Here is a 24,385-nt window from a genome sequence, read left to right on the forward strand (position 1 = left end):
CTTAGGTATTTTCATTTTATGCAATACTTCTACTCCACTATATATTGTACTTTTTACTCCTCTGCATTTGTCTGACACTTTTAGTTACTTTTCAGATTTTCACACCCTTCCGGTCCAGTGAAAACCACGTATCTCCCAGTTTGGTGATTTTGAAAGTTTGTGATAAACTGAAATACAAAGTGTTGCTTTATGGGTTGAGTTGTTTTTCTGAGCTCACGAAAAGTTGAACTTTTTAGAGACGCGTGCTTCTCACAGGACAGTGACGCTACAACATCTACAGCAGGAAAATACAACAAGACACATTAAAGCAGCAGAAATATTAATCCAGAAACATCCGATAGAATAGAAACACTGACAGGGAACATTTTACTGCAACATGAGGACTTTCACATCTGATACTTCCAAGTACATTTTGCTGAAAATACTTTTCTTGTAGTGAAGTATTTTCACCGTGTAGTATTGCTAGGATCTGGATACTTCTTCCACTTTTGGGAAGAAACATCAGGCAGAAATTTTTATGCCAAGCAGAGTATTTTTATGTGTCTTAAAACATCTTTCACAGTTTTTAAACTTAATTAAAGTAAAAATAATCTCCATTATCTCCAGCTTCAGAGTGAATGCCTGCATGGCGCCACCTGCAGGACGGTGCTGGTACCTTCAGACTGGTGACGGATCAAGGTCCGAGCGAGGAGCTTCTGTGGCTGCAAACCGTCTCCTGTAAAAGAGTAAGAGGAGTAACTTTCCTGTTGACTTGTCAGTGTACTTCCTTCTTGCAGTGCACAGCAGCAGACCTGGAGAAGGTCTCTGTCTCCTGAACCAGGAAATCGGACCACCTCTTCAGAGCAGAGGAGCGCGGTGAGCTGCAGCTGCACACAATGATCTCCAAGATAACGCTTTGCTCCAAGTCTGTTCGGAAAAACTGTGCTTTTTCCAGAGCTTTGACAGTTTTGCAGAGACCATGGACGCGTCAACCGGGACTACCTGCAGCAAGCCGGTGAGTTTCATTAACACAAACATGATGAAGAACAAACCAAGAGCCCCATGTGCAGGCGAGGTCACTCTAACTTAAAATGAAGGTTCAATTGCTGTCAGAAGTGGATTTTAAATTTTTTACATTTTTATTTACCAAAAAAAACAACAACTCATCAATCAAATCAGTTAAAAACACATTTGTGTGTTGCTAACTTTTTTTGTGTGATTATGTAACACTGCGTCATCTTACAAAGATCATATGACGTGAAAGTTATTTTTTGATACTTTTGATAATAATCTTTCTTTAATATTTATTATGGCACAATCTCTGCTTGGCCTTCTGTTACTGTTACTAGCGACTATTATATTAATAGTCACTGCTGGATAAGTTTAGACATTTGAATAATATAGTAAAAATATTGGAAACTGCTGCTGTGACCGGCGGGCGGAAGGGGAGGAGACGTAAGAAACATGTACAGCATTGAGCTGATGAGCAGATGTCCAGATTATTGTGTCCACCCCCTGCAGTACTTTTATACTCTTTATACTCCACCACATTTCAGAGGAAAAAACTATTACTACATTTATTTTATAGATATAGTTACTTTACATGTTAGGGTTGATGAGTGTTTCCCAACCAAGAGCTTTCCCCAGGTTTAATTAAGTAAGGCCCAAAGAGGCTATACTGTACTAATACTGTACTAATACTGTACTTTTACTTAGGCCAGATATGACTTTGAATGAAGGACTTTTACTTATAATGAATTGTTTTTACATTGTTGTATTGGTGCTTTTATTTACAGGATCTGAGTAATTCTTCCACAACTGCTTTCTCACATGCAACAACGGTCTGCAGTCAAATTCCAGCCGTTGCAATCACATGATCTAAGCTCATTCAGTCCGATTTTTAAAAAAAAATAAAGAAATACTGTATTAATTCACATTAGAACTCAAGGCCGGATTATCAGGCAGACAAAGCGTACAGCTGCCCCTGGGCCTCAGACCCTGAGGGGCCCCATCAGGCTGCTGGTCCACTGTAAATCAGATGGTTTGTGGTAACTTAGTGATGGGAAGTTCGGCTCTTTTCAGAGAGCCGGCTCTTTTGGCTCAGCTCTCAAAGAAGAGCCGGCTCTTTCGACTCCTGAACGGCTCTTAATTTAGGATTTTTTGTAGGCCTTTATTTTACCATAACTTTGCAAAAATTAATGGTTTGTGTGTTGAAAACCCTTTCATGTTCAGTGTTTTTATGAGAAGCCTTATAATTGCCTAATTTTGTGCATTTATTCTGTTACAAAACCATTCTTTTGTTTAATATTTTAATCAAACATTGTATTGCACAAATTAATAACACTCCACTGCAAGTTCGACACTGTCTAGCGCCCCCCTCTCTGTTTTCACATAATGGTATGATCCTATATCCTCACATCTGATTGGCTGCGATGCTGACCAATCAAAACAAAGTTCTTCTGATTCACTACAAAGCATCGGCTCTCAGAGCCGCATCTTTTGCGCATGACACATCACTATTGACTACATATAAATTAGTTTGGCTGTATGTCCATACTTTGTTCCCATTTTCCAACAATATCCTCAGTATTACTTGATATAGAAACACAGGACTCTCCCAGATAACGTAAGGTTTACACTAGGACCACCAGTTTCAATTATTTCAACTTTGATTCTGAGAAATCATGGTTTATCCGTCATTTTGGCGCGTTTCTTGCCGAAATGCACCTTGGGAGTCGGAATTAACTTCTCACGCGACACGAAGGTTTTATGTACACAAGCTTGTACCTTCTGCTTTTTTTTTTTTTATCAACGAACCAGATATTTTCTAACGCAGTCGTTATTATATTTGGACTGATGATTTAACCGGGACTGTTTACTGCTGATTCAAGCCGTAGAAGAGCTCCAACTGTGAGTCAGATGAAATCGTGGACGTATAATAAGATACATACATACAAAAATACACCCTTGGGTTAATTAGACTTTCACTTCCGGAATCAGTGGCGCCCAAAATGGCGCCTCCTACTTCGCAACTCTATAGTGAAACTAATTACCCAGCATGGGGTCGCCTGGTACCTGAAAAAGCCTGGAGGTGTTTTTACCTGCAATCTTGAAATTTTATGTTATAAGTGTTATAAGTTAACTAGCGTTGGCTGAATAATTACTCTGATTTGTTGTATCTAAAACAATAAAAGCCTCTCAGGGACCCCCCCCCCTCTGAAAAGTGAACATGGTTTAGTCCACTCCTGCAGTATGATCAAAATGGACAAAAATAGTTCTTCAAACTTGAAAGCAGGGAATTTTGAAGCTGTTATGTCGTTCAAAACGTAAAAACAGGCGACCAAAAGAGAGACATGAGTGAGAAAGAACACAATCGGAAGGAAAACAGTTTCATCCAAAAGAAAGGTTGAATGAAGACAACTTTGCTAGTAGTGTTTCAGAATGTTTTAATATTGCCGCCTAGCTAGCAACTATAACAGTTAGCTTGTTGATAATTGAAGCATGAAGCAGCATTGCCTTCAGCTTCAGAACCTTTTTGTAGCTACCTTTTTTTTTGTTTTACTTTATTGACAGTGCAAAATATACATTACAGATATTGAGAAAAACAGGATATGAAAATAAGCAGAAATTAAAGAAATGGAGTAAGAAAAATCTAATTCACCTTAATTATGCAAATAAACCCTTAAAGACATCACAAGTCCCTGTAGTCCACACAAAGCAAATTTTGTTCAGTGTTTCAACTTTCTCTGACCTTTTATTATTTCACTTATCACTTATCAGTTCAACAAATGATTAGGTCATGCCACTTCATAACAACCAATATGCTGAGTAGCACCAAAAGATGATTAGGTGATGATGTCTGTGCATACAGATTCAGAACTGTGTTTAATTTGATTTGTGCCCGCAGTTAGACTACCACTGTCTGAAAACGTCTTCTAACTCCTGTTTCTCTGCAGTGGTATTCATGTGGACTCTCCGCCCTCTATCCCGACTCTCACTACCAGCTACGTCCATGGCACGTCTTCCACATCTTTGCTCCACACTACAATAGGAGATACCCTGCTGAAGACCGTGGAGCGTTTTCCTGACAGAGAGGCCGTAGCTTTTCTAGAAGACGGAGTCCGCAAGACCTTTGCACAGTTTCAGCAAGATGTGAGTCTTTTCCTCAAAGTATACTATATGTGTCCAGTCGATGTGCCTACCCTCGACCCCAGCTGATGCAGGTCAAAAAGACCTCAACACATCATTTTAAGTACTTTCTGTAATCCAACAACGTTAAGGTTGGTTGAGGTTGGACTTTGCAAAGCCTTCAAGCAGCCGATAAACTGCAGCCATGATTGAATGTTTTATGAGTGGCTCAAAACTTTGAACCTGGCTCTAAACATGGAAGTCCTGGGAGGAAAATACATTTTCAACTTGGGTTTTATTCTTATCATGTGGCCCTTCTGACTACGGGTCATGCTAACTTTGCACTCTCAGAAAATAACCCCCTGGATTAGCTATTGCTAACTGCATAGGGATTTACTTCTGGGGCAGCTAGCCTGTTTGTGAGTCGTGTTTCCTGAATCTTTACAACAAAGATGGCGAGTGCAAAGTTATTTTGACTCATAGTCAGTAGGGCCACAATTATGAGAATAAGTGTATTTTATTTTACTTCTTACAAACTATGTAACTGGTTAGTGGAGCTTTTAATAGACCCTTCTCACATTAATTGACTTGTCCAGGAAAACACAGCTATCACTGATGACAGTAATGTAAAAAAATGTCTGCAGTGACAAATGTCATCTGAGAGCCACCTGCATGTTGAGGCCTGTTCACTCTGTAAACTTTCACCCAGTGACCTTGAGAAACATTTCATGTAGTGTCACAGATTGATGTCATTAACCCGGCTCAAACACGTACTTCAAACAATGTTCAGATAGCAGCTGTCTCATAAAATGTCTTAACTGATAATTCCATGTTCAGGTCCACTGAGCTCTGCTGTATAATTATTAATTTGATAAACAATGTTTCTTTTTGTTTGCATTTACTGAAAATGTAATTAGTCTTAAAGTCCATTGTGTTTCTTTCTTTCTTTTTTTTACATAAATTTTGTCATTTTGAAGTAATTATTCCTGCATGGTCTTGTACCAACTCTGCTGTTTGTTTATGCCTCAACATCTCTGCACTCTGTGTTTGTTGAGGTGTTTGACTTTGCTCTTAACAAGCAGGATTAGGCAACAAAGTGAAAGATGAAAACCGCTAACTCCAATCGAGAACTATTATAAAAGCACTCTAGATCATTTTGAATAGAGGTGACACTTCAGAAAATGTTTAGTGGCAAAAACACATTCACACAGACTGCAGCAGCACAAGGTTAAACATGCAGAGAGACGTGTAATACATTTATAATCTCAATCACCTCATGCACAAACCTTGAAAGAGCCAATTTTAAGTTGCTGGTGCCAAAAAGCCACAACTCTAACGATATATGAAGCCTGTAATGTTTCTCAAAAGCAGTGGTGGAAGAAGTATTCCGATCTTTTACTAAAGTGAGACGTTAAATGAGGAATTCGACTCTTCTGGATTATATTTGTTCTTGAATAACAGGATTTTTTGGAGAACAATTGGAAATGTAGTTCCTGGATGTTCATGGCTTCAAAGGCAGATGGACTTTTATATTTGTTAGGGTTATTCGTAAATGTTAAGTGATTTGGATACACTCAGTTTTGAGAGATTAGTCCGAATAATGAGGTTGAAAGAATCCAGAATTTTTGAAAAACTTTCTACTTACTTATGTTGATGGGTCAAGCTGAAGGAGTTTTGCTTCAGATTATTGTGAAGTTGAAATGTTGATGTATTTTTCCTCCAATTGTTGTATCAACTAAGTGTAATGATATTTTGTAAATACCATTTTTAAGGAAAATATGATTGCGATGTTTTGTATAGATGGGGATTTATTGGTCACATGATGGATCAATTAATTGTATATCAGGAAACTGGAAACAGCCTCACAAATGAAGGCAAGATGGCCGGTTACAGTGGTCAGCACCTCGCTGAGTGTGCGTTCTCAAAGATAGAAACTGTAGTATCTTCTTCATCTCAAGTCAACTCAAACCTGCTGAACCTGTATGTCTCTGTTATGTCTGTAGGTGGATCAAGCTGCTGCCGGGCTGCTGGCACTTGGACTGAAGAAAGGAGACAGGCTCGGCATGTGGGGACCCAACACTTATGAATGGATCCTGTTCCAGTTTGCCACAGCCAAAGCTGGCATCATATTGGTGAGTCAGAGGTGCGGCACAGTGTTCAGTATGCACAGCTTTGGCACAAAGGCAAAAACAGTATTAGAGAAATGTTTCCTGCAAAGATTTCTTCAGTGCAGCTCTGGTGTTTTCACAAGACATCTTCAGCATGTCCTTGGTATGTGACCGAGACGGTCCAATCACAGTATAGACTTTCACCTTCACCTCACCTCAACACAGGTGTGGGTCCCAGATTGAACCCTACCATCAGTTACGCCAGCTTATTTATTTTCATAATACAACATACAAAGTTTGAAATCCAAACAAATCCAAAACCAACAATGAATGTATCTGTATGTACTAACAAGTATAGTGTGTGTGTGTGTGTGTGTGTGTGTGTGTGTGTGTGTGTGTGTGTGTGTGTGTGTGTGAGAGAAAAGAATTGAAAGATAATAAATACACATTAGTAACCAAATGTTCAATCAATCATCAGTGAAAATAGCTACACAAAGTGGAGGACAAACAAGCGTGCAGGCACCTTTCAATGAAATTATATTGAAAACAGCCATTTACAGGGACAAAGTCTCATCATTATCTTTGCTTTGGCTCTGGTGCAATTTTTAATCTGTCAACCTTTTAGTTTATTTTTCATCATGAGCAGCTCTACCACCCAACAGGTGTCTGTGAACCCAGCGTACCAACTGCAGGAGGTGGAGTTTGCTTTGCGGAAGGTGGGTGACTTTTACGCACCAGTTTTTTCCGTTGTGCCATGCACAGACTGTATCATGTTAAGGTGAATCCTCTTTTCACAGGTTAATTGTAAAGCTGTAGTGTGCCCTACACAGTTTAAGACTCAGAAGTACTGTGACATGCTGAGACAGATATGTCCAGAGATCGAGACTTCCAGCCCAGGAGACCTCAAGAGTGCTAGGTAAGGCTGCTGGTGTTCACCTGTCGTTGTCACTGGTCTCAACTCTCCTGTGTTCTCTTTGTTTAAGTTATGGAGTACTGCAAAACACACATGTCAACTTTGGCATAAAAACAGGCGCCTAAATCATGTCCTTTTTTCAGGGAATCTGTGGGTTTAAATAGTCTGTGAAGAGTTTACATTCTACAGTCAAACACAGATTACACATGGAGTCTTTTTTAAAGCTAATTCTGAGATATTTTCAGGCTAAAAGCCGGGTCACACAAATTCATCCACGTGTCTTCATGAAATCGGATTTTCTAGAAGCTTGATGATGTAGGAACTACTTGTGGGGATAGTTGATGAACTACTGTAGCTAGCAATCTAAAGGCTAGCATGCTATAGTCACTAACAGGACTAAATTCACACAGTTAATTCAGGAGCTAGAGGGTACATGTTCCTCAACATCCTGCACAATTTACTTTTCTACTTTGAAGCTTACACTGGTCAGCAGTTGATGAAGTTGAGGGTGCAACACTAATACGCTACGATAGCTCTTGTTTTGCACGGGTTCGGCTCTCAGTCCCCCTTAAAGGTCAGAACTGTAAGACAGCCTGTTATCTGTCAACAGTGCAACTTTGTGTTTCAAAGTGAACTCGGACTTATTTGAAACAAATTGATCTCACCATGAAATGTTACTTTAGTTTTACATGCTGGTGTGACTGGGCCTCGGGGGCTGGGGGAATTTGAACCTCCTGACCTCAATATGTGAAACATTCTAGCTACCGGCTGGTTTCTAAATGTGCAGAAAGATTCCTGTCTGTCATTCAGTAAACAGGCTAAACATGAACAGTAACACACTACTTTGACAGAGAGAGACGGTGTTTAATATTACACTAATTTGGAGCTCCTTAGTTACAGAGCATGATCCACATTTTGTGGTTTCCCCTCAGACTCCCAGACCTCCGCTCTGTGATTGTTCTGGATAGTCGACAACCAGGAATGCTCCATTTTGAGGACGTGATGCAGGCAGGCAGCAGCCAGTACATGCAGCAGCTTCAGGATCTGCAGAAGAAGCTCTGCTTTGACGACCCGATAAACATCCAGTTCACTTCGGTAATTGTTGCATAATCCCTGCTGACTTTAAGGAATCTCAAAGAGCCCTAGTCGAGGTCTGTGCGAGCTGAAATACGTTTCTCATTTGAGTTCCTTATTTGACAGATTCCTTCCTTTCTGGCTGTATGTCCTGTTTTTACCTCCTTCTGGGAAGAAAAATGACAACATTTTCACACTAGATTATAGTTCCCAAACTTTTAGACTGAACAGGCAACGTTTCAACCCTCAACATGGGAAGAAATGCCCGTACACAGACAACAGTTGTTCTGACGATGGTCCTGTGACAGAAATGTTCACTTTTCTCTTATATTCTTCACACTTTGTCACCCTTTGGACATGAAATAATTTGGTCTTGCATCTGCATCATAAGCAAAGAAGGAAGCCTGTCAGAGTAACCTTAACTTACTGTATCAACCTGTATCTCACAGTAATTTATTTCTAATATCCGTTACCAGGGCACAACTGGGGCTCCAAAGGGTGCCACCTTGTCTCATCACAACATCATCAACAATGCCTACTTTGTTGGAAAAAGAGTGGGATACACCTGGAGGGTGAGTCTTAAAGACCTCATGTATCATTAACTTCCTCTGAGCGCTGAGCGTATTTTTAGAGAGTTGACAGGCGAGTTTGGGGTGTAGTATACTTTGAGCACAAATGGAGTTCTCAATTTAGAATCAGTAAAGCAGCAAAAAGACCAAAACTATCAATGAATTGGTCCTACCAGCAACTTTGTGCTCCACTAAACAATTTAATCAAACGCATTGGTTGTATACTGCAAAAACTCTGCATAAATTGGACTGAGACCGGACAATCGGCTCCTAAAAACAGCAAATTCTTCAGCTATTTAAGGAACCAGTGAGGCCCAGAGGTTACACTCTGTAACAGTCCAGCTAGGAGCAGAGGAGGGAAAGAAGGCAGCTCTCCATGCGCCGACAGGAAGGAGGGAGAGCACACAAACAAATCACCCGATATCCATCACTCTGATAATTAACGTTAATCTAACGTTTTGTCAATGCTTTGGTGTCTCGGATGCAGCAGATCTTTTCTGTTATTATTAGAGCCGCCACAGTCTAGGTAATTACTGGGAAACACTGTGACCCTTTTTATCTCCTGATCTGTCCCACAGCCTCACACTCGTATCTGCCTGCCTGTGCCTCTCTACCACTGCTTTGGCTCTGTGGGTGGTGGGCTGTGCATGGCTGTGCATGGCCTCTCACTGGTCTTTCCCTCTGCAGGCTACGACGGAAAGGCCAACTTAGCGGCTCTGGAGAGTGAAAGGTAATGTCCAGGTCCATACGATTGGTCTCAAACTTATTTTAAGACTCAGACCTCTTTTAAAGCTGCATGAGGCAACTGCACTCACTCACAGTTTGGGTCAAAGCCTCAAACATTGTGTGCTGTTTCATGGTCTGCAGAGTCTGGTAAGCATTAGTGAGGGGTCCTCTGATCAGATAGACATTTCCTAAATGGCATCAGATTTCACGTGCCGTTGCTCAGGCACAAAGAGAAGTGGCTTTTCACTGTAAAACACTGTAAATGTCTTCCAGTGCTCAAAGAAGAAGAAGCAATCTGTAACTCTTTTATGCCCCCACCCCCCCCCCCAAAAGAAACACTGTAATTTACAACTCTGAACCCTAGAACTGGTTCATCATTAATGTTGTTAATTACACCACTGTTTCCTGCTGTTCTGTCAACAGAACACCTCACTGATAATGCTGACATGTTTTTACCAGTATGTAATCTGAGGAAACATGTAGCCCCTCTGACCCCCGTCACTGTATAAGCAGCCAGTGTTTTTCCAGCTGTGGAAGGTTTAAAGTGGTCAAAGGAATGCAAAGTATTTTATACGTTGATATGTTCTTTAAATAAAGTGTGTTTCCTTCTCAATTTCAAAGGATATTCTAGATTTATTTCCAGAGTGTCATAATATAAATACTATTATTACTAACAAACATATGAATTATACAAATGAAGTAAGTTTTGTGTCTTTGTCTGTGAGTTGGGAGACTGCTGCCTTTTTTAGTTTTAATGTAGCTCCAAGGATTGTTTGAAAAATCACTTATATCTTATCTTATTAATTATATATCTATACAAAAACAGTTACAGTAGAATCCGGTTTTGTTTTGTTATAGTTGGTTTACTTACTATTTAGTAGAATATGACATTTTAGCTTCAAAGACAGTTTTTTTTAATGTGGTGGAACTGTATTTCAGTATTTCCAGCATTAAGTTCTAATAATTTACGTTTCATGCAGACATGTGAGATCCCTCCAAGTTTATTTAAAAAAACAAGCCTCACTTTAAATTGATGTTTTTGTCTGATTTATATACTGTATAGTAGTCTCGTCCACTTAAATCTTCTATAAGCAAGACCTTTGTGTTCACAATTTATTCAAAGAAAAGTTGGAAAATACACTGAGGATTGAGTTTCCAAACATGAAGCTGCCAAACTCTTTTAGTGAGTTTTAGTATTTAGACTGCAATTTGAAAATAATGTTGGCAGGTTTATTTTGGCACTTTGTCAGTGAAGATGCATTCTTGTTCATTTGTCAACTTTTCCCTCACAGGTGCACGTTCATCTACGGCACACCCACCATGTATGTTGATATGATCAGCCAGCCAGACTTGGCTAAATATGACTTGTCATCAGTTGAGGCAGGTGAGGAAAAGACTGATATTCTGCGGCAGCATACACGCGACGTGACCATTTTAATGATTGAATGTGTCTTTTTTTCTGCTGATGTTTTGTCTTCCACAATCTGATCGCTTCTCCTGTAGTAGTATTGATTTCACAGGCTACATGCTCTTCTGTTTGTTTTTGTACTGTAGGCATCATGGCTGGTTCCCCTTGTCCTTCCGAACTTGTGAAGAAGGTCATTTCTGTAATGGGCATCAAGGGAATAACAGTGAGTGGATCTTACAGATATAAATGTTATTGTTTTTAAATTGTATTATAGGTATATATAATATAATAATCAAATTTATCTCACCAGACAACTGTGATCATAAATACACTTTAGTTTACAAAATGATTCAGTGATACGATTCAGCTTTCACACACTAGAGGGAGACAAATCCTTAGAAGAACATACATTAGATTTAGCGAGAGCATGAAAATACAGTACACGTAAGCATGTTGGAGAGTTTTTATGACAACATCCAACATCAGGCATCTTGTAAAAAAGACGTATTTTAGACAAAAAGAAGGCTTCATTTTGTAAAAGGTTTATTGGATGTGAGCACTTGTTTCCACCTCCAAAAGTCCAGGAAATGTAAAGATACTGAATATACATGAGATATGCATAAAGTCAACACATGTCAGTAACCCTCCTAGTTGGTGTGCAAGAAATGGTTCACTTATTCTTCAACTTTGAAGTGAAGTGTTCAGAAAATGTGAAGTATGATGCAAATAATTAGCACTTAGTAATGAAACAATGACCCTGTTACACATGTTCATCTTTTTAGACTTCTTGAATTATCAGTTGTGTACATTCTTAACAAAAATATAGATCTTGGTTCTAAAGATATCCTCCTTACAGGGAAAATGGCACTAAAAGACAAATACAGCTTGGAAATTACATGCATTGATCCACCTTTTAAGCGTACCCACATCTTCAAAGTCTTATTGTCTTTTAAACTTCTTGGAGAAATAGGTCTTCTTCAGCTGTTTGTCCTTTCTGTGGTCACGTTAACTGTTTTGGATGTTTTCTTACTCAGTGATGGTGCAAAACTAATGTCATAAAGTAGAAAGGAGGGAAAACGAGTGTTGAAGCCAGCCTGAGCGACAGTTGTAGGATGTTTAATAATTCCTCATAGTTCGAAGGATGTGTTTCTTTGCCTCTTTATCTTGTTTGGTTCCACATTTGGTTTGATGATCAATTATTTTCACAGATAACAACCAAAATACAGGAGCATCATCCGCTTTAGACACTTCATTTCCAAAATCTTAAAGCTGCACTGATCTTTATTCTTTCAAATCAACAACTCTGCGGCTCTGCTGAGCTTTTTAGCCTCCTTTAGCTTGTAACTTTTGGTGTTCCTGCTAACAACTTTACTGATTTAGTTCACTGTCAACACTCTCATTGGCCTTGATTCCAGCTGCAGCAGGCAGCTGTTTTCAGCAGACAGACAAAGGTAGAGACCAGCTGGTGAACATAGTGGAACATTTAGCAGCTAAAGAAAACAATAGAGCAAAACAGAGCTAACAGAGAGTTAATATTAGACTCACATTTATCAGATGAACACAAACATGACTCCAAATGAATGCTACTGTTGCTCTGTGTCTGCTTCAGTTTGTTCTTTTTGCCCAAAAAATAATTAATGTAAGGAATAGTTTGATATTTTGGGAAATATGCTTGTCGCTTTATCACGACCAGTCAGACATTGATTGATACCAAGCACATAACCCCCCCCCCATAAAACAGCAACTTCATAGTTCACTTCGACGTTTGTACAGAATAAACAAACGAGATGTAACATGTTAATCTGTGAGCTGTAGAGCTGCTGGTGGGCAGATTGTGTTATAGCTAGGCTAGCTGTTTCCCCCTGTTTCCAGTCTTTGTGCTAAGCTAAGCTAAGACATGCGAGTGGTATCAATGGTCTCATCTAACTCTCTGTAAGAAGGCAAATCAGCATGTTTCCCAAAGTGTCTTTTCCTTTAAGCTCATCTGGTTTGAGTTTACATGATTTTCATGCCAATCAAGACATTGAAACTTGGGAGAGAACTTCATCCTCAGGGAAGAACATTCAGACTTTTTTGTATTTGCGACTGTTATCCCGTTCTCTGAATGCACCAGGAAAAGAAAACACATCTGTCCTTTAAATGCTTTCCGTAGCCTTCATTTACTCAAATGCATCCTTTGTTTTGGTGGTTATCTGAATGTTGGACATTTCCACTTCACACTTGCGTCTTCACCTTTGATATAATTGAATGGAAATGAAAGGTCCGTAAAGCTCCTCATGTGTTTGGATGTGAGAGAGACAGACAGAGAGCATGTGTATCTATGAATGTGTTTGTCTGTGTTTACACTAGTGACAACATCTGGCAGATGAATAGATGGACAGTCTTGTAGTAGAATGAGTTAGCATTGCTTTCGTTGCATGTGTAGCCGGTCACCTGGACAGGCTCCTCCTCAGCGTCTCCTGTGGAAAAGACACAAAATCAGCAGCCAAATGAAACAGTCTGCCCTCCAACCAGAGACCCCATGACCTGTACTCTGTGTGCTGGACCCCAGGGCCAACATGGAAAAGTTCAGACGGGGACAGCGGGGAGGACAGAGAGTTCAGCGGTTAGGAAGAGAGAAGTGAAAAACAACATCATGCAAAGCCAACTCTCGGCCACTCCAAAACCAACTTAAACCTTATGTGGTAACGTCTGAATCCAATGTCGCATTGTACAGAGTTCCAGCTGAAAACCTTTACACCAGACCTCCACAGGAGGGTTGTGATTTTGGACTTAAATAGAGGCCACAGTGAGGACCAAAACTACACCTCAGGTATTTGCAAAAGTAGTGGTCAGTGAGGGTGTCACTTGAAAACACTTTAAAAGGGTTCATTTAACATTTATTCAAATGTCAAGTGTCCCCAGGTACTTATTTGGATGATCAGCAGCAGCTAAAACAACAGATAAAAAGTGCATTCACTGAAATGTTACTGATTTGTAAGTACCTTTTTAAAGCGCCTATGTGTAAGATTTGAAGATTTCGGTCTTTGGTGACTCCTGGTGGTAGTGCAAAAAAAAAAGCGCCTCTAAAGTTCACTGTTTACCACGTTATGTCTCATTTGCTTAGTAACTCCCCATGAAACCACACATTGTTTTTACACTTTGGTTTAAATAAACAAGATATAATGTCTGAATTTGTGAGCTTTAGACGTGGTGGTACATTTTGTCACCTTTGGACCCTTGTTTCCAGTCTTTATGCTAAGCTAATCTTTTTGTGGCTGTAGTGACCGTACGGACATGAGGTATCAATCTTGTCAAGCCCTAACCCTTTAATGATTTTATTGTGGATTTTATTCCTTGATCAGGTCAGTTTGTCTATTTTGTTGAAAAAGTATGCAGTTCATGATTTTTCCTCGGCTTGTTCGGTGTCAGATACCTGTACAGCTGTGTGTTCAATGACGGGTGCCCTTTTTGGCTCTCTTTGGCTTGACTCTGCAGCCACTGAAGGCGTTGCTGTCTCTGACTTGCTTGCCCTTCTGCTGAGGTGGAGAAGCACACACTGCGTCTGGACGATTGCGGCTAGAGTCCATCCACCTGCAGGTAGAAACCAAAAGATGAGGAGAGTTTGTGCTGGCCACTTGGTCTCTTCACAACATGGTGAATAGGGTAAACATTATCCTTGCTAAACATTAGCATGTTAAAATTGTCATTGTGAGCATATTATCATGCTAGTATCTAGCATTTGCTAGCATTTAGTGTGTAAGTAAAGCATAACAGAGCTGCTAGCATGGCTGTCTAGTGTTGTTTCAGGTGAGTGTCTTACCTGCGCAGTGGAGCTAGCTGGCATGTGCAGCTCCATGGGTTGTTGGAGAGGGTGAGGTTGGTGATGGTGCCAAATTCGAAGCTCTTGGGAAGAGACTTTAGCTTGTTGTTGTCCAGGTGGAGTGACTTGACTGCCGTCACACCAGTAAACGCACCATCAGAGAACTAGAAAAAGGCAGAGCCACACATGAGTTACCAGATGGCTGCATATATATATATATATATATATATATATCATCTCATTCACCCGTACTTTCCCGCATAGCGTTGATATAAACATGGTTCCCACCCCGGCATGCTGACCCACCACCTTGTGTCTGTCAGAAGGCAGACAGATGCAGAGCGAGGGAATCTCGCCAGTGTTTCTCTGGCATGAAAGCCTCCTCTCATCCTTCCTTCTGCACCAGCACTTATGTAAACACTGACAGTCACTGCCCTCCTTTTTCCACTTCTACTTCATATGCTTCTGCGAGGGCGCTAAAAGCTTCAGAGAGGTGCTAGATGAACCCATCTACGTCGTGTCAAGTTCCGTCTCCTCCAGGAGGAAGAGGAGGGTGGATGAGAGAGGAGCTGTTTTATGTGAGTGTGGAGGAGATGAGGCTGTTTGGAAATTTCCACTGTAGAGCGACAAGTAGCTGAGGGTCTGGCATTTTGAAGCAATGGAAGATGGATGACTTCCAGCATGGCAGAGGTGTTTTCGCTCTCTCTGTCGTCTCCCTCTTCGGGCCACTCCTCTGCCAGGAAGGCTCGCAAAGGGCCCAATTGTCCATTCAACTGGGGCGATGGCAAGCTAAAAATACTCCTCTTCATTCACTGTGGAACACCCTGCCTCTATTTACCAGTCTCCTAACCCCTCCTGACCTGTTTACAAGACCCTCTCGGTGAAAGTAGAAAACACACCTTGCTGAAAATAACACTTGTGTAATAATTAGACTCTGACATGCTTGGCCAATGTCCAGCAAACAAAAACAACACTAAAAATACCTGCATTTGGCTGGAAAATGGTTTAATCTCCCTGGCCATGTGTGCTGCACTCTCCTCAGTCTCCTGCTGCTTCCACCTGGCTCTCACACAGCCTCGGCGTGAGAAGGTTGTTATTTTACAGTTTTCCCCTCTGGGATGCCTCCATACTGTGGCACAGGTACACTCAAATATTGGATTAACCTCAAGTATGAAGCAAATGTGCACTCAGGAATGTCTGAAAAGTAGTGTGGTATAGCATAGAGCGTATACTGTATACGTTCATACTGAAGCTGTGTAAGATCTGGATGAACAGATTGATGTCTCACAGACTGCTGTGAAAACATCTGTCTCACATCTGATGTCTGAATATCTGAATCATTAGGGTCAAAAGGTAGACCCTGATATTCATGTTTATGTAAAATGGAGCCTGGATATCGACTGCCGGAAGGCACCAACAGTCACATGATGATTTCCTGCTGCCTCACTTGTTAATAGTTACCCAAATTACAAAAAAAACACATTTTGTTAACGCTTGTTAATTTTCCCAATTAATTGATTATTTGTCTTTTTCTAAAAAATGTTAGAAAATTGTGATGATGACATCTCCAGATGTATTGTTTTGTTCGATCAGAAGTCCAAAACTCAAAAATATTCCATTTAAAAGAGAGAGAAGTAGCAAATCCTCACATTTGAGAAGCTGGAACCAAATTCTTGGCATTTCTGCTTGAAACGTAAATGTAAATAGTTGCTTATGACGTGACTTATCGATTAATTGACTTATCGTTTGGGGTTTGGAGAAAGTCAGATCTAGACACTCAACATCTAGACAGAGATACTGAGACCATCATTGACATAAGGTGATAGTCAACTATAATTCAGTCAATTATTCTATAGAATATTTGTTTTTGTTTATTTAAGTTGTTTCTTAACTTCATAGCCTTTTGCACCAACGTGTGGAAGTTAACAACTTAACTGAGTCAGTCACAGAATGGATGTTAATGGTGGTTGATAATCAGGTTCTGAATATAAACCACTGTAGAGGCATCCATTACCATGTGTCAAGACACATACTGTGTGAAAAATGCCTGTTGGCTGCTGATAAGGGCGTGTCGACTGTTGGCAAGCCTGCCCATATAAATATGCTGATGAAATATAGTCGAGACGGGTTTTGCCAGACCAAAACAAACAAACAAATATTAAGACAGACACAGTATAGTATAGAGACCTTTTCATGAGATAAACTTGTTATTCTGACCTTGATTAAACAACATCATTGAATGTTGAGGATTAAAATCACTTGCAATTAATTCTTTTGAAATCTGAAAACGCTTCATTTCCAACAGTGAACTCATGAGCTCTCTGTCATGTCCACTCAGTGACTCTACCTTTTGCTTCTATCTGAAAAATAGCTGAATATATTTAAAATATTTTGACATGTGATAAGGAGCACTTCGCATATCTTACCTTGTAATTATGGTGTCCTAAACTAATAGATCCCAAATCCTTCAGTGCTTTGAATGTCTACATGTTAGGCATTAGATATTGAAGTCATGCTATCGGTCTAGTAAACACCCAGTAAACCCACAGACTGACCTTCTCCAGACCCATGTTGTCCAGGTGTAGCTTCTCCATGTAGCGCCCAAAGCTCTGGAAGGCGTTGTCTGGGATGGTCCTCATGGGGTTCTTCCCCAGCGTGAGTTCCTCCACCACTCGCAGTTTGCTCATTGCCGCGCTGGGATAGGTGGACATCTTGTTCCTGTCCAGGTGAAGTATAGCGAGGTTCTCCACGTCGTCCAGAGAGCCCGGCTGCAGGGTGGTCAGCTCGTTCCCGCTCATGTGCAGCCAGCGCAAGTCTTTGGCACCTGTAAAGGTCCCCTGCCGCAGCTCCCGGAGCTTGTTGTCATTGAGCTGCAGAATAAAGAGGTTGATCATGGGGGAGAAGATGCCCTTGGCCAGGTCGCTGATCTGGTTCCCATCTAGGTAGAGGTAGGTGAGCTCGGTCAGGTCCTCGAAGGCGCCGGGCTTGATGCTGTTGATCTCGTTGTTGGACAGGTAGAGGTAGATGAGCTTCTTCAGCCCCTTGAAGGCGTGGGATCCGATCTCTCGGAGCTGGCAGTGCTGCAGGTGCAGAGAGATGAGTCCCTTGCTTTCACTGAAGGCCCCTGTGGGGATGCTGCCCAGGTTGTTCCTTTGCAGGTTCAGCAAACGGGTGACCTCCGACACCCGGGGGATCCTCTTCAGCCCGACGCTGTCACAGATGACGTGCTGAAGGTCACCGTGGCAGTGGCACAGGCTGGGGCACTGGCCCGGGGCTCCCTGCACCGCGGGGCCCAGGACCAGGAGGCAGGTCCCCAGCAGCAACCAGCTCACACAACGCATGCTGACAAGCTCGCAAATATCAGTTTGTCCGCTGACTCTGTTCCAGTCTTTTAGCAGAACAAGAACAAGCTGAAAAATCCTGTAGAAGCAGAGAAGAACTCTGAAGAAGGAAGGCAAAAGGTTGAACTGAAGTGTGTTTGTGTGTGTTGAGAGAAACGCAGAGCGAAGGAGTGAAAAGGTGAGTGACTGAGCAAAGGTGGGCAGTGCAGCGAGACACTTTGAGAGGAGGATGGCCAGTCAACAGAACACACAGCACTATTTATAACATTTACTTGAGGAAAAAAACGAGGAGGGCTTGCCAGGGTGTTAGAGCGAGAGGTTTGCAAGAGGAAGTCAAGTGTCTGTGAGAATTTAACCCTAAATGAGCAGGAAAGACGACGCGGGAGCGCTCAGTCTCTTTGCTAACAGCTGCATTTTTGCAGGACGTTCAACTTGCTGCTGGATGCACGTGTGCAGACAAAGCATAAGAAAACAGGCGTGCTCTGTTGTGTTGTGTTGTGTTTTTTTACTCATCCACCAACACATGAGCACCTTCCAGGTAAGTGTTTAACAACGTGGCATGAGGTCAGGTTCAATCCGTGCACGCTCCCAGACACCTCTATTGTTTTTCAGTCTGCGGTGGCAGGAAAAGGAGCCACTCCTGTGCGGCTGTTTTATAACCTATAATAGTCTCCAGATGGCTGGCAAGAAGCGAGATGCTGTTTCAAGTCATAACAATTGAAAAAGATACTTTACAAAGGAAAGTTTAAGATGCCACTTTACATTCCTGTGTGCATTCTTTCTTTTGAAACGCAGCTTGGTATTATTATTATTATGTAATGGTCTTTTTCAGTCGGACCTGAGAGCTCTTAAGGTGATTGTGGCTATCAGGTTTAAACTGCAAGAGATGGAGCAGATTAAGTTATTTTTCAAAGTCTGTGGCTGTGAGAACAAAGCTGTGTTTGTGGTGTTCATTACACCTGCTTTTAATAATAAAGGAAGACTTCGAAAAAGTGCAGCAGGACTTTGATGACTGGCTCAGGTCAGTGGATGGTTTGGCTTCAGGTGGCTGCATTTATAAGATGGATGGACCCACCCAGGATAACTGGAATCTAGAGTTTACTTAACAAATCTAACATTTTATTGGGAATATCGTCTCCTCCCTGATTTTCCAGGTAAACTTCTCACCGTATCCTCCTCTAAAAAGCTCCAGTCTTTAACTTTTCTCCCTCTGATTGAATCTGCACCTGTGAACACTACAGTACATTTATCTTTCTGTCTCTTCCCTCTTCAGAGATTTTCTTACTTTTATCAGTTATTTTTATGTCCTTGTCTCTCGCTGAATGTAAAATCTGAATCAGCAAAGTAACTCCAGCTATCAGATAAATATAATGAAGGAAAAAACACTTTCTGTAAAAGAGAAATGTTTAAGAACAGTAGTTGAGTAAATGTACTGTACAGTTTAGAGCTGAAATGATCAGTTGACGGGCAGAAATTCAATCAGCAACTATTTCAATAATCGATTAATCGATTGAGTAATTTTTCAAGCAATAATGCCAAATATTTGGTGGTTCCAGCTTCACCAATGTGAGGATTTGCCGCTTGTTTCTGTTTCATATCACTGCAAATTAAATTATCTTTGGGCATTTAGACATTTCAAGACGCCACATTGGGCTCTACGAACGTGAGACATTTCTCACTTTTTTACAGTTAATCAAAAATTTTCGGCCACAAAATATGTTAGTATTTTTGTGGAGCTCCCGTTGGGTGAAAGATCAGCTGCTGCTTCCAGAAAAGCATTTTTAAAAGAATATGATATAAGAATAACAGATTATTTCTTAAAAGCAATTAACATTTTGTTAATTAATTATCTTGGTATTGATTATTAATGATCAGTTAACTCTGATAGCAAAGACGTGGAGGCAACCGCATTCATTTTGATTTACAATTTGTTGGATTGTGAGTTTAATTTAAGAACCAGTCGGTCTGAGATCAGTTTGCCGATCGCTGTGTCCCACACCACCACGTCGCCCACTACAGGTGTGCCAGTTGTCAGAGGAGCACCACATACCTCAGCGAGCTCCCAGGCTCACACAAACCTCCGGTAGACCGCGAAGGAAAGACGACACCATCCATTAGGGGCGGGGGTCTCTCGCACTTTAAAATGTTATATATCTGTAAATGTGTCCTCTGTCCTCTGTCTCTCTCTGCTCATCGCATGCTGTTTGTGTTATTGGCAGGTTGGATACGGCACCACAGAGAACAGCCCTGTGACCTTCTGTGCCTTCCCCACAGACAACATTGACAGGAAGTCTGAGACAGTCGGCTTCATCATGGACCACTTGGAGGTACTTCAACATGCTATTATTCATTATGAAAAACATTAAGAAGACATTATGCAAAAATATGTTTATGTCAAATAACAATCACCTGCAACATCACCGTCATTAGTATTTGTATAAACCTCAAAGGCACTGGAGTGTCATATTGAAATATGGCTGAATTTAATGTAAGTAAGAATATTACTTTATACACTCAGTGGCCACTTTATTAGGTACACCTGCTTTAGTCCATTTGTTTGCACGTTCCATCCTTGTATTTTAATCGTAAATTTCTGTTTTGTAGTTATGACTCTTTGTCTTTTACAGCATTTGTTTTCTTTTCTCTTACTTCGTTTATTTTGACCAAGACAAATTCCTTGTATGTGAAAACCTACTTGGCAGTAAACCTGTTCCTGTTTCTGAATCTGATGCCGGGGTTAATGCAGATATCTAAACAGCCAATCACGTAGCAGAAACTGGATGCATCAACAGGTTCAGCTGTTGTTCAGACCAAACATCGGAACAGGGAAAACATTTGATCTAAGTTATTGTTGATGCCGGACGGGCCGGTTTGAGTATCTCAAAAACTGCACACCGCAGTCTATAGAGCTCAGAGAACAAACAAACTATAGATGTGGTGAAAAACTCTGGAGGACATTTGCAGCCGACACATCTGCAGCAACATGGAGCAGAATCTCTGAGGAATAGTTCCTGCACGAGTTCAAGAATTCAGGCTTTTCTGGGAGCAAACTGGGGTCCTACTTGGTATTTAAAAGGTGTACCTAATAAAGTGGCCACTGAGTGGATGTCAAAAAAATGACCAATGTAGCAAAGGTACTCTGTTTAATGCAACAGCAAAACATTGGTTTTCACACCATAATCTACTTTGTGTAACTTGATTTGCTAAATAAAAGCAATAAAAGGTTTAAAAATATGAATCGCTGCTCCACAGGCTAAAATAGTGCACCCTGCAACTGGAGAGGTGCTTCCTCTGGGGGAGACGGGGGAGATCATGATCAGAGGCTACTGTGTGATGCTGGAGTACTGGGCGGATCAAGCCAAGACACAAGAGTGCATCACTAAAGAAGGCTGGTACAAAACTGGGTGAGTAGAAGCTGTCAGCCGCCGCATCTCTCTTGTACGTCTGCTTGTGTAAGTTCATTTTAAACAGGAAAATATTTGAAACACAATTATTATTTAGTCCAAAAGCTGCTGTTGATTTTCAGAGCCGTTGCTGATGTTTAATGTTTCCTGCAGAGACATCGGCAGCATGGACGCGTACAGCTACTGCCGAATCGAGGGCAGGATTAAAGACATGATCATCAGAGGAGGAGAGAACGTTTACCCGGCTGAGATTGAACAGTTCCTGCACACACACCCCAAAGTCAAGGAGGCTCAGGTGAGCAAGTCATAACTATTTTATATAGTTCTGCTTCTGGAGACGAGAAGGATCTTTGCTCCAATTCAAGTATTAAATGTTAAAGGACCCTGTTGACCCATGATGGTCTAGTGGATCCAACACTTTTGTGTGTATCTGGGGAAAAAAGTAAAACTAATAAATACTAGATACTAAACTACAAAAATACTACAACAAACAAAATAAAAATTTGGGAAATGAAGTTCAGTTTTGTAGTTGTACTTTTTGTTCATCAGATCAATGAAAAGTTAAGATTCTGGGGGGGGGTCTTTATATTTCCGTACACTGTGTGTGTTGCATCAGAAACAATTCATTAAATCTTCTGCAGAGCTACATCTTGTTTTGTTTGTTTGTCAGGTGATCGGAGTCGAGGATTTCCGGATGGGTGAAGAGGTCTGCGCCTGCATCAAACTGGTAGATGGAGAGGACTGCACTGCAGAGGAAATCAAAGCTTACTGCAAGGGGCAGGTGAAGCACACCTCCCTTTTTAATATTCAATAATGAGCTGGAATTATTTTATACTTAGTCTTCCTGTCAAACAGTGTGAACGACTCTGCTCAGTGTCTCCTTCTTCATCTTCTCTTTTCAGATCGCTCACTTCAAGGTTCCACGCTACGTACTTTTTGTCACCAGCTACCCGGTCACTATTACTGGAAAGGTAATTTCCCAAATCCTGGTGTTTTCAGTTGAGCTCATATTCCTGTTAATGTATAAATGACAGACAAACAAGGTTTATTTTACCATGTTTATTAAGATCTATAATTAGCAGCTGCTGTAACAGTCTGTGATAAATTAGAAGTCCAACACGAGAGCATCAAGTCCCCTCTGGTTCTTGTGTTTCTCTCGAGGGATGCTGTTTAAAATGACTGTAGACGCACAGTTGTGTTTAAACAGACCTGCCCTGAATGCCCCCAGACAGGAGGGAAAGGGAGCTATTAGCTCGTCTGCACGCACACCATGTCCTGTTAGATGAACCCAGAAGGGCGGCGGACCTCGTCCCAAAGCAGCGTATCAGATAAAAACTGCCCCTCGATCTGAGACTCCTTTATTTCACCAGGATAATCCGCTCAGTGTTATCAGTGATTTCCATCAGTCCTGGGTACAAAACATCAACGCAGGGGTCACATTTGAAATCCTGTAGACTAGCCTCAGACATGCTGGTAGGCAGATTTCGACAGAACCGGACTAGCTGTCCCCCCCCCCCCGTTTCTAGTCTTTATGCTAAGCTAAACTAAATAGCTGCTAGCTGTAGCTTCATATTTACTCTACAGGTATGAAAGTAGTCAGTAATTGATAAAGTTGTCAATAATCGATAATGAAGATAATCATTAGTTGCAGCCCTAAGTTTTAATTTACTGTATCATAATATATATTGCACATAAAATAATCAGATGGCTGTTTTTGGTTAACGACATGAGGTACTTCATCACATTGATGCAAAAATTCTATCAATCCAAAATTTCCCTAAAGCAGTCATGCTCATTAATTTGCTTCATTTCCCACAATGACTGAACACAAGCAGAGATGTTAAAGGGATAGCTACCGATCTGACGTCTCAAAGTGTACATATCGTCATATCGCTCAACCCTAACATGCCTTATGAGAGTTTTAGTTTTGGAACGGCTGTTCATTCTCGAAGCTCTTGATTGATAACATTCAAACTGTTACGTCCAGCTGCAGTCTTCTTTCCGACACATTTTTTTCTTTCTCTTCTCAGATCCAGAAGCACAAACTGCGTGAGGAGGCTGAGAAGAAGCTGGGGCTGGAGAAGGGAAAATAAGAGGTCCAGCTTAAGTATGGAGAGAATCCAATTACTGTATATGGTGTATTACAATCATCAATCGGGGTTACATTACCCAGCCATCAGAACATCTTAAAACGTCTCCAGAAATAATAACAGACAGCCTGAGCATCAGGTAGACGTGTGATGGCTGCGTATGAGGCCACGTGCAAAGCCAAATGTGAGTGTATCTTATAAGTATAGTCACGTTATGTTTTTTATCTTTCTGTCAACAAATCCCATGAAAACCAACATTGAGTTGATCCACTAACAAGTTTTATGTGTATACAAAAACACAAAACACTGTTCCACTGGGTGACATGCTCCTTCATCACCATGAACACACACACATGTTGACTTAGTCCCACACACACACTGTCCTGCTGCCCCAAACACGCACTAAAGCACCAAATGTGGATTCATCCGCTGCTGAAAATAGTCCCCAACAAATTGACTCTTTACTGCCAGGATGTTTTAAGAAGTTAATGAGCCTTTTTTTAAAATGAAACTGTATATTTGTGAAGTATTTAGAACACATTGGTTTGGTCTTTTCATGGGATTTAATGACAATAAGAGAAACATAAAATATCGCCAGTCTTATCCTTATCCATACTGTTGAAGTTGTTCAATAGAAATGTGAAACCAAAAGATCCAGAACCTTCCATAAATGAGTGGATGTCTCACTGAGCCACAGAATTCAACTTACAGTAAACTGAAGATCAGTGCACAACTTGTTTTAGATGTTGAAGCACTCGGTTTTACACAGTTCATATTTTTTTATCCAGCAAAAAGCTTTTTTTTTTTACATCAACTGGAAATAAACTTTGTACCACATTATTA

The 24,385-nt window shown here is 40.9% G+C and overlaps 2 protein-coding genes across 3 annotated transcripts; one reads left to right on the top strand and one right to left on the bottom strand.

Annotated features, from left to right (window-relative positions):
* The first annotated feature begins 875 nt into the window (after nt 1-875).
* acsf2 (acyl-CoA synthetase family member 2) lies at nt 876-24,385 on the top strand. Its single transcript, XM_070926683.1, has 16 exons — nt 876-994; nt 3,936-4,131; nt 6,111-6,239; nt 6,878-6,931; nt 7,013-7,131; nt 8,061-8,223; nt 8,679-8,774; nt 9,350-9,501; nt 10,790-10,881; nt 11,052-11,128; nt 20,268-20,375; nt 21,301-21,452; nt 21,606-21,747; nt 22,123-22,233; nt 22,355-22,423; nt 23,483-24,385. Exons 1-16 carry the CDS (start codon nt 876-878, stop codon nt 23,543-23,545), a joined length of 1,842 nt encoding a protein of 613 aa, XP_070782784.1. The 3' UTR covers nt 23,546-24,385.
* On the bottom strand, nt 10,987-18,048 carry chad (chondroadherin). 2 transcript variants are annotated; one of them, XM_070926685.1, is made up of 4 exons: nt 17,263-18,048; nt 14,708-14,871; nt 14,321-14,478; nt 10,987-11,102 (listed from the first exon to the last, which is right to left on the bottom strand). In XM_070926685.1, the coding sequence occupies exons 1-3, from the start codon at nt 18,046-18,048 to the stop codon at nt 14,337-14,339; spliced, it is 1,092 nt and encodes a 363-aa protein (XP_070782786.1). In that variant the 3' UTR covers nt 10,987-11,102; nt 14,321-14,336. The 2 variants fall into 2 exon arrangements, with proteins under 2 accessions (XP_070782786.1, XP_070782785.1); XM_070926684.1 differs by lacking the exon at nt 10,987-11,102 and adding an exon at nt 13,318-13,364.

Source organism: Enoplosus armatus, chromosome 20, assembly GCF_043641665.1.
Source record: "Enoplosus armatus isolate fEnoArm2 chromosome 20, fEnoArm2.hap1, whole genome shotgun sequence".
Taxonomy (NCBI): domain Eukaryota; kingdom Metazoa; phylum Chordata; class Actinopteri; order Centrarchiformes; family Enoplosidae; genus Enoplosus; species Enoplosus armatus.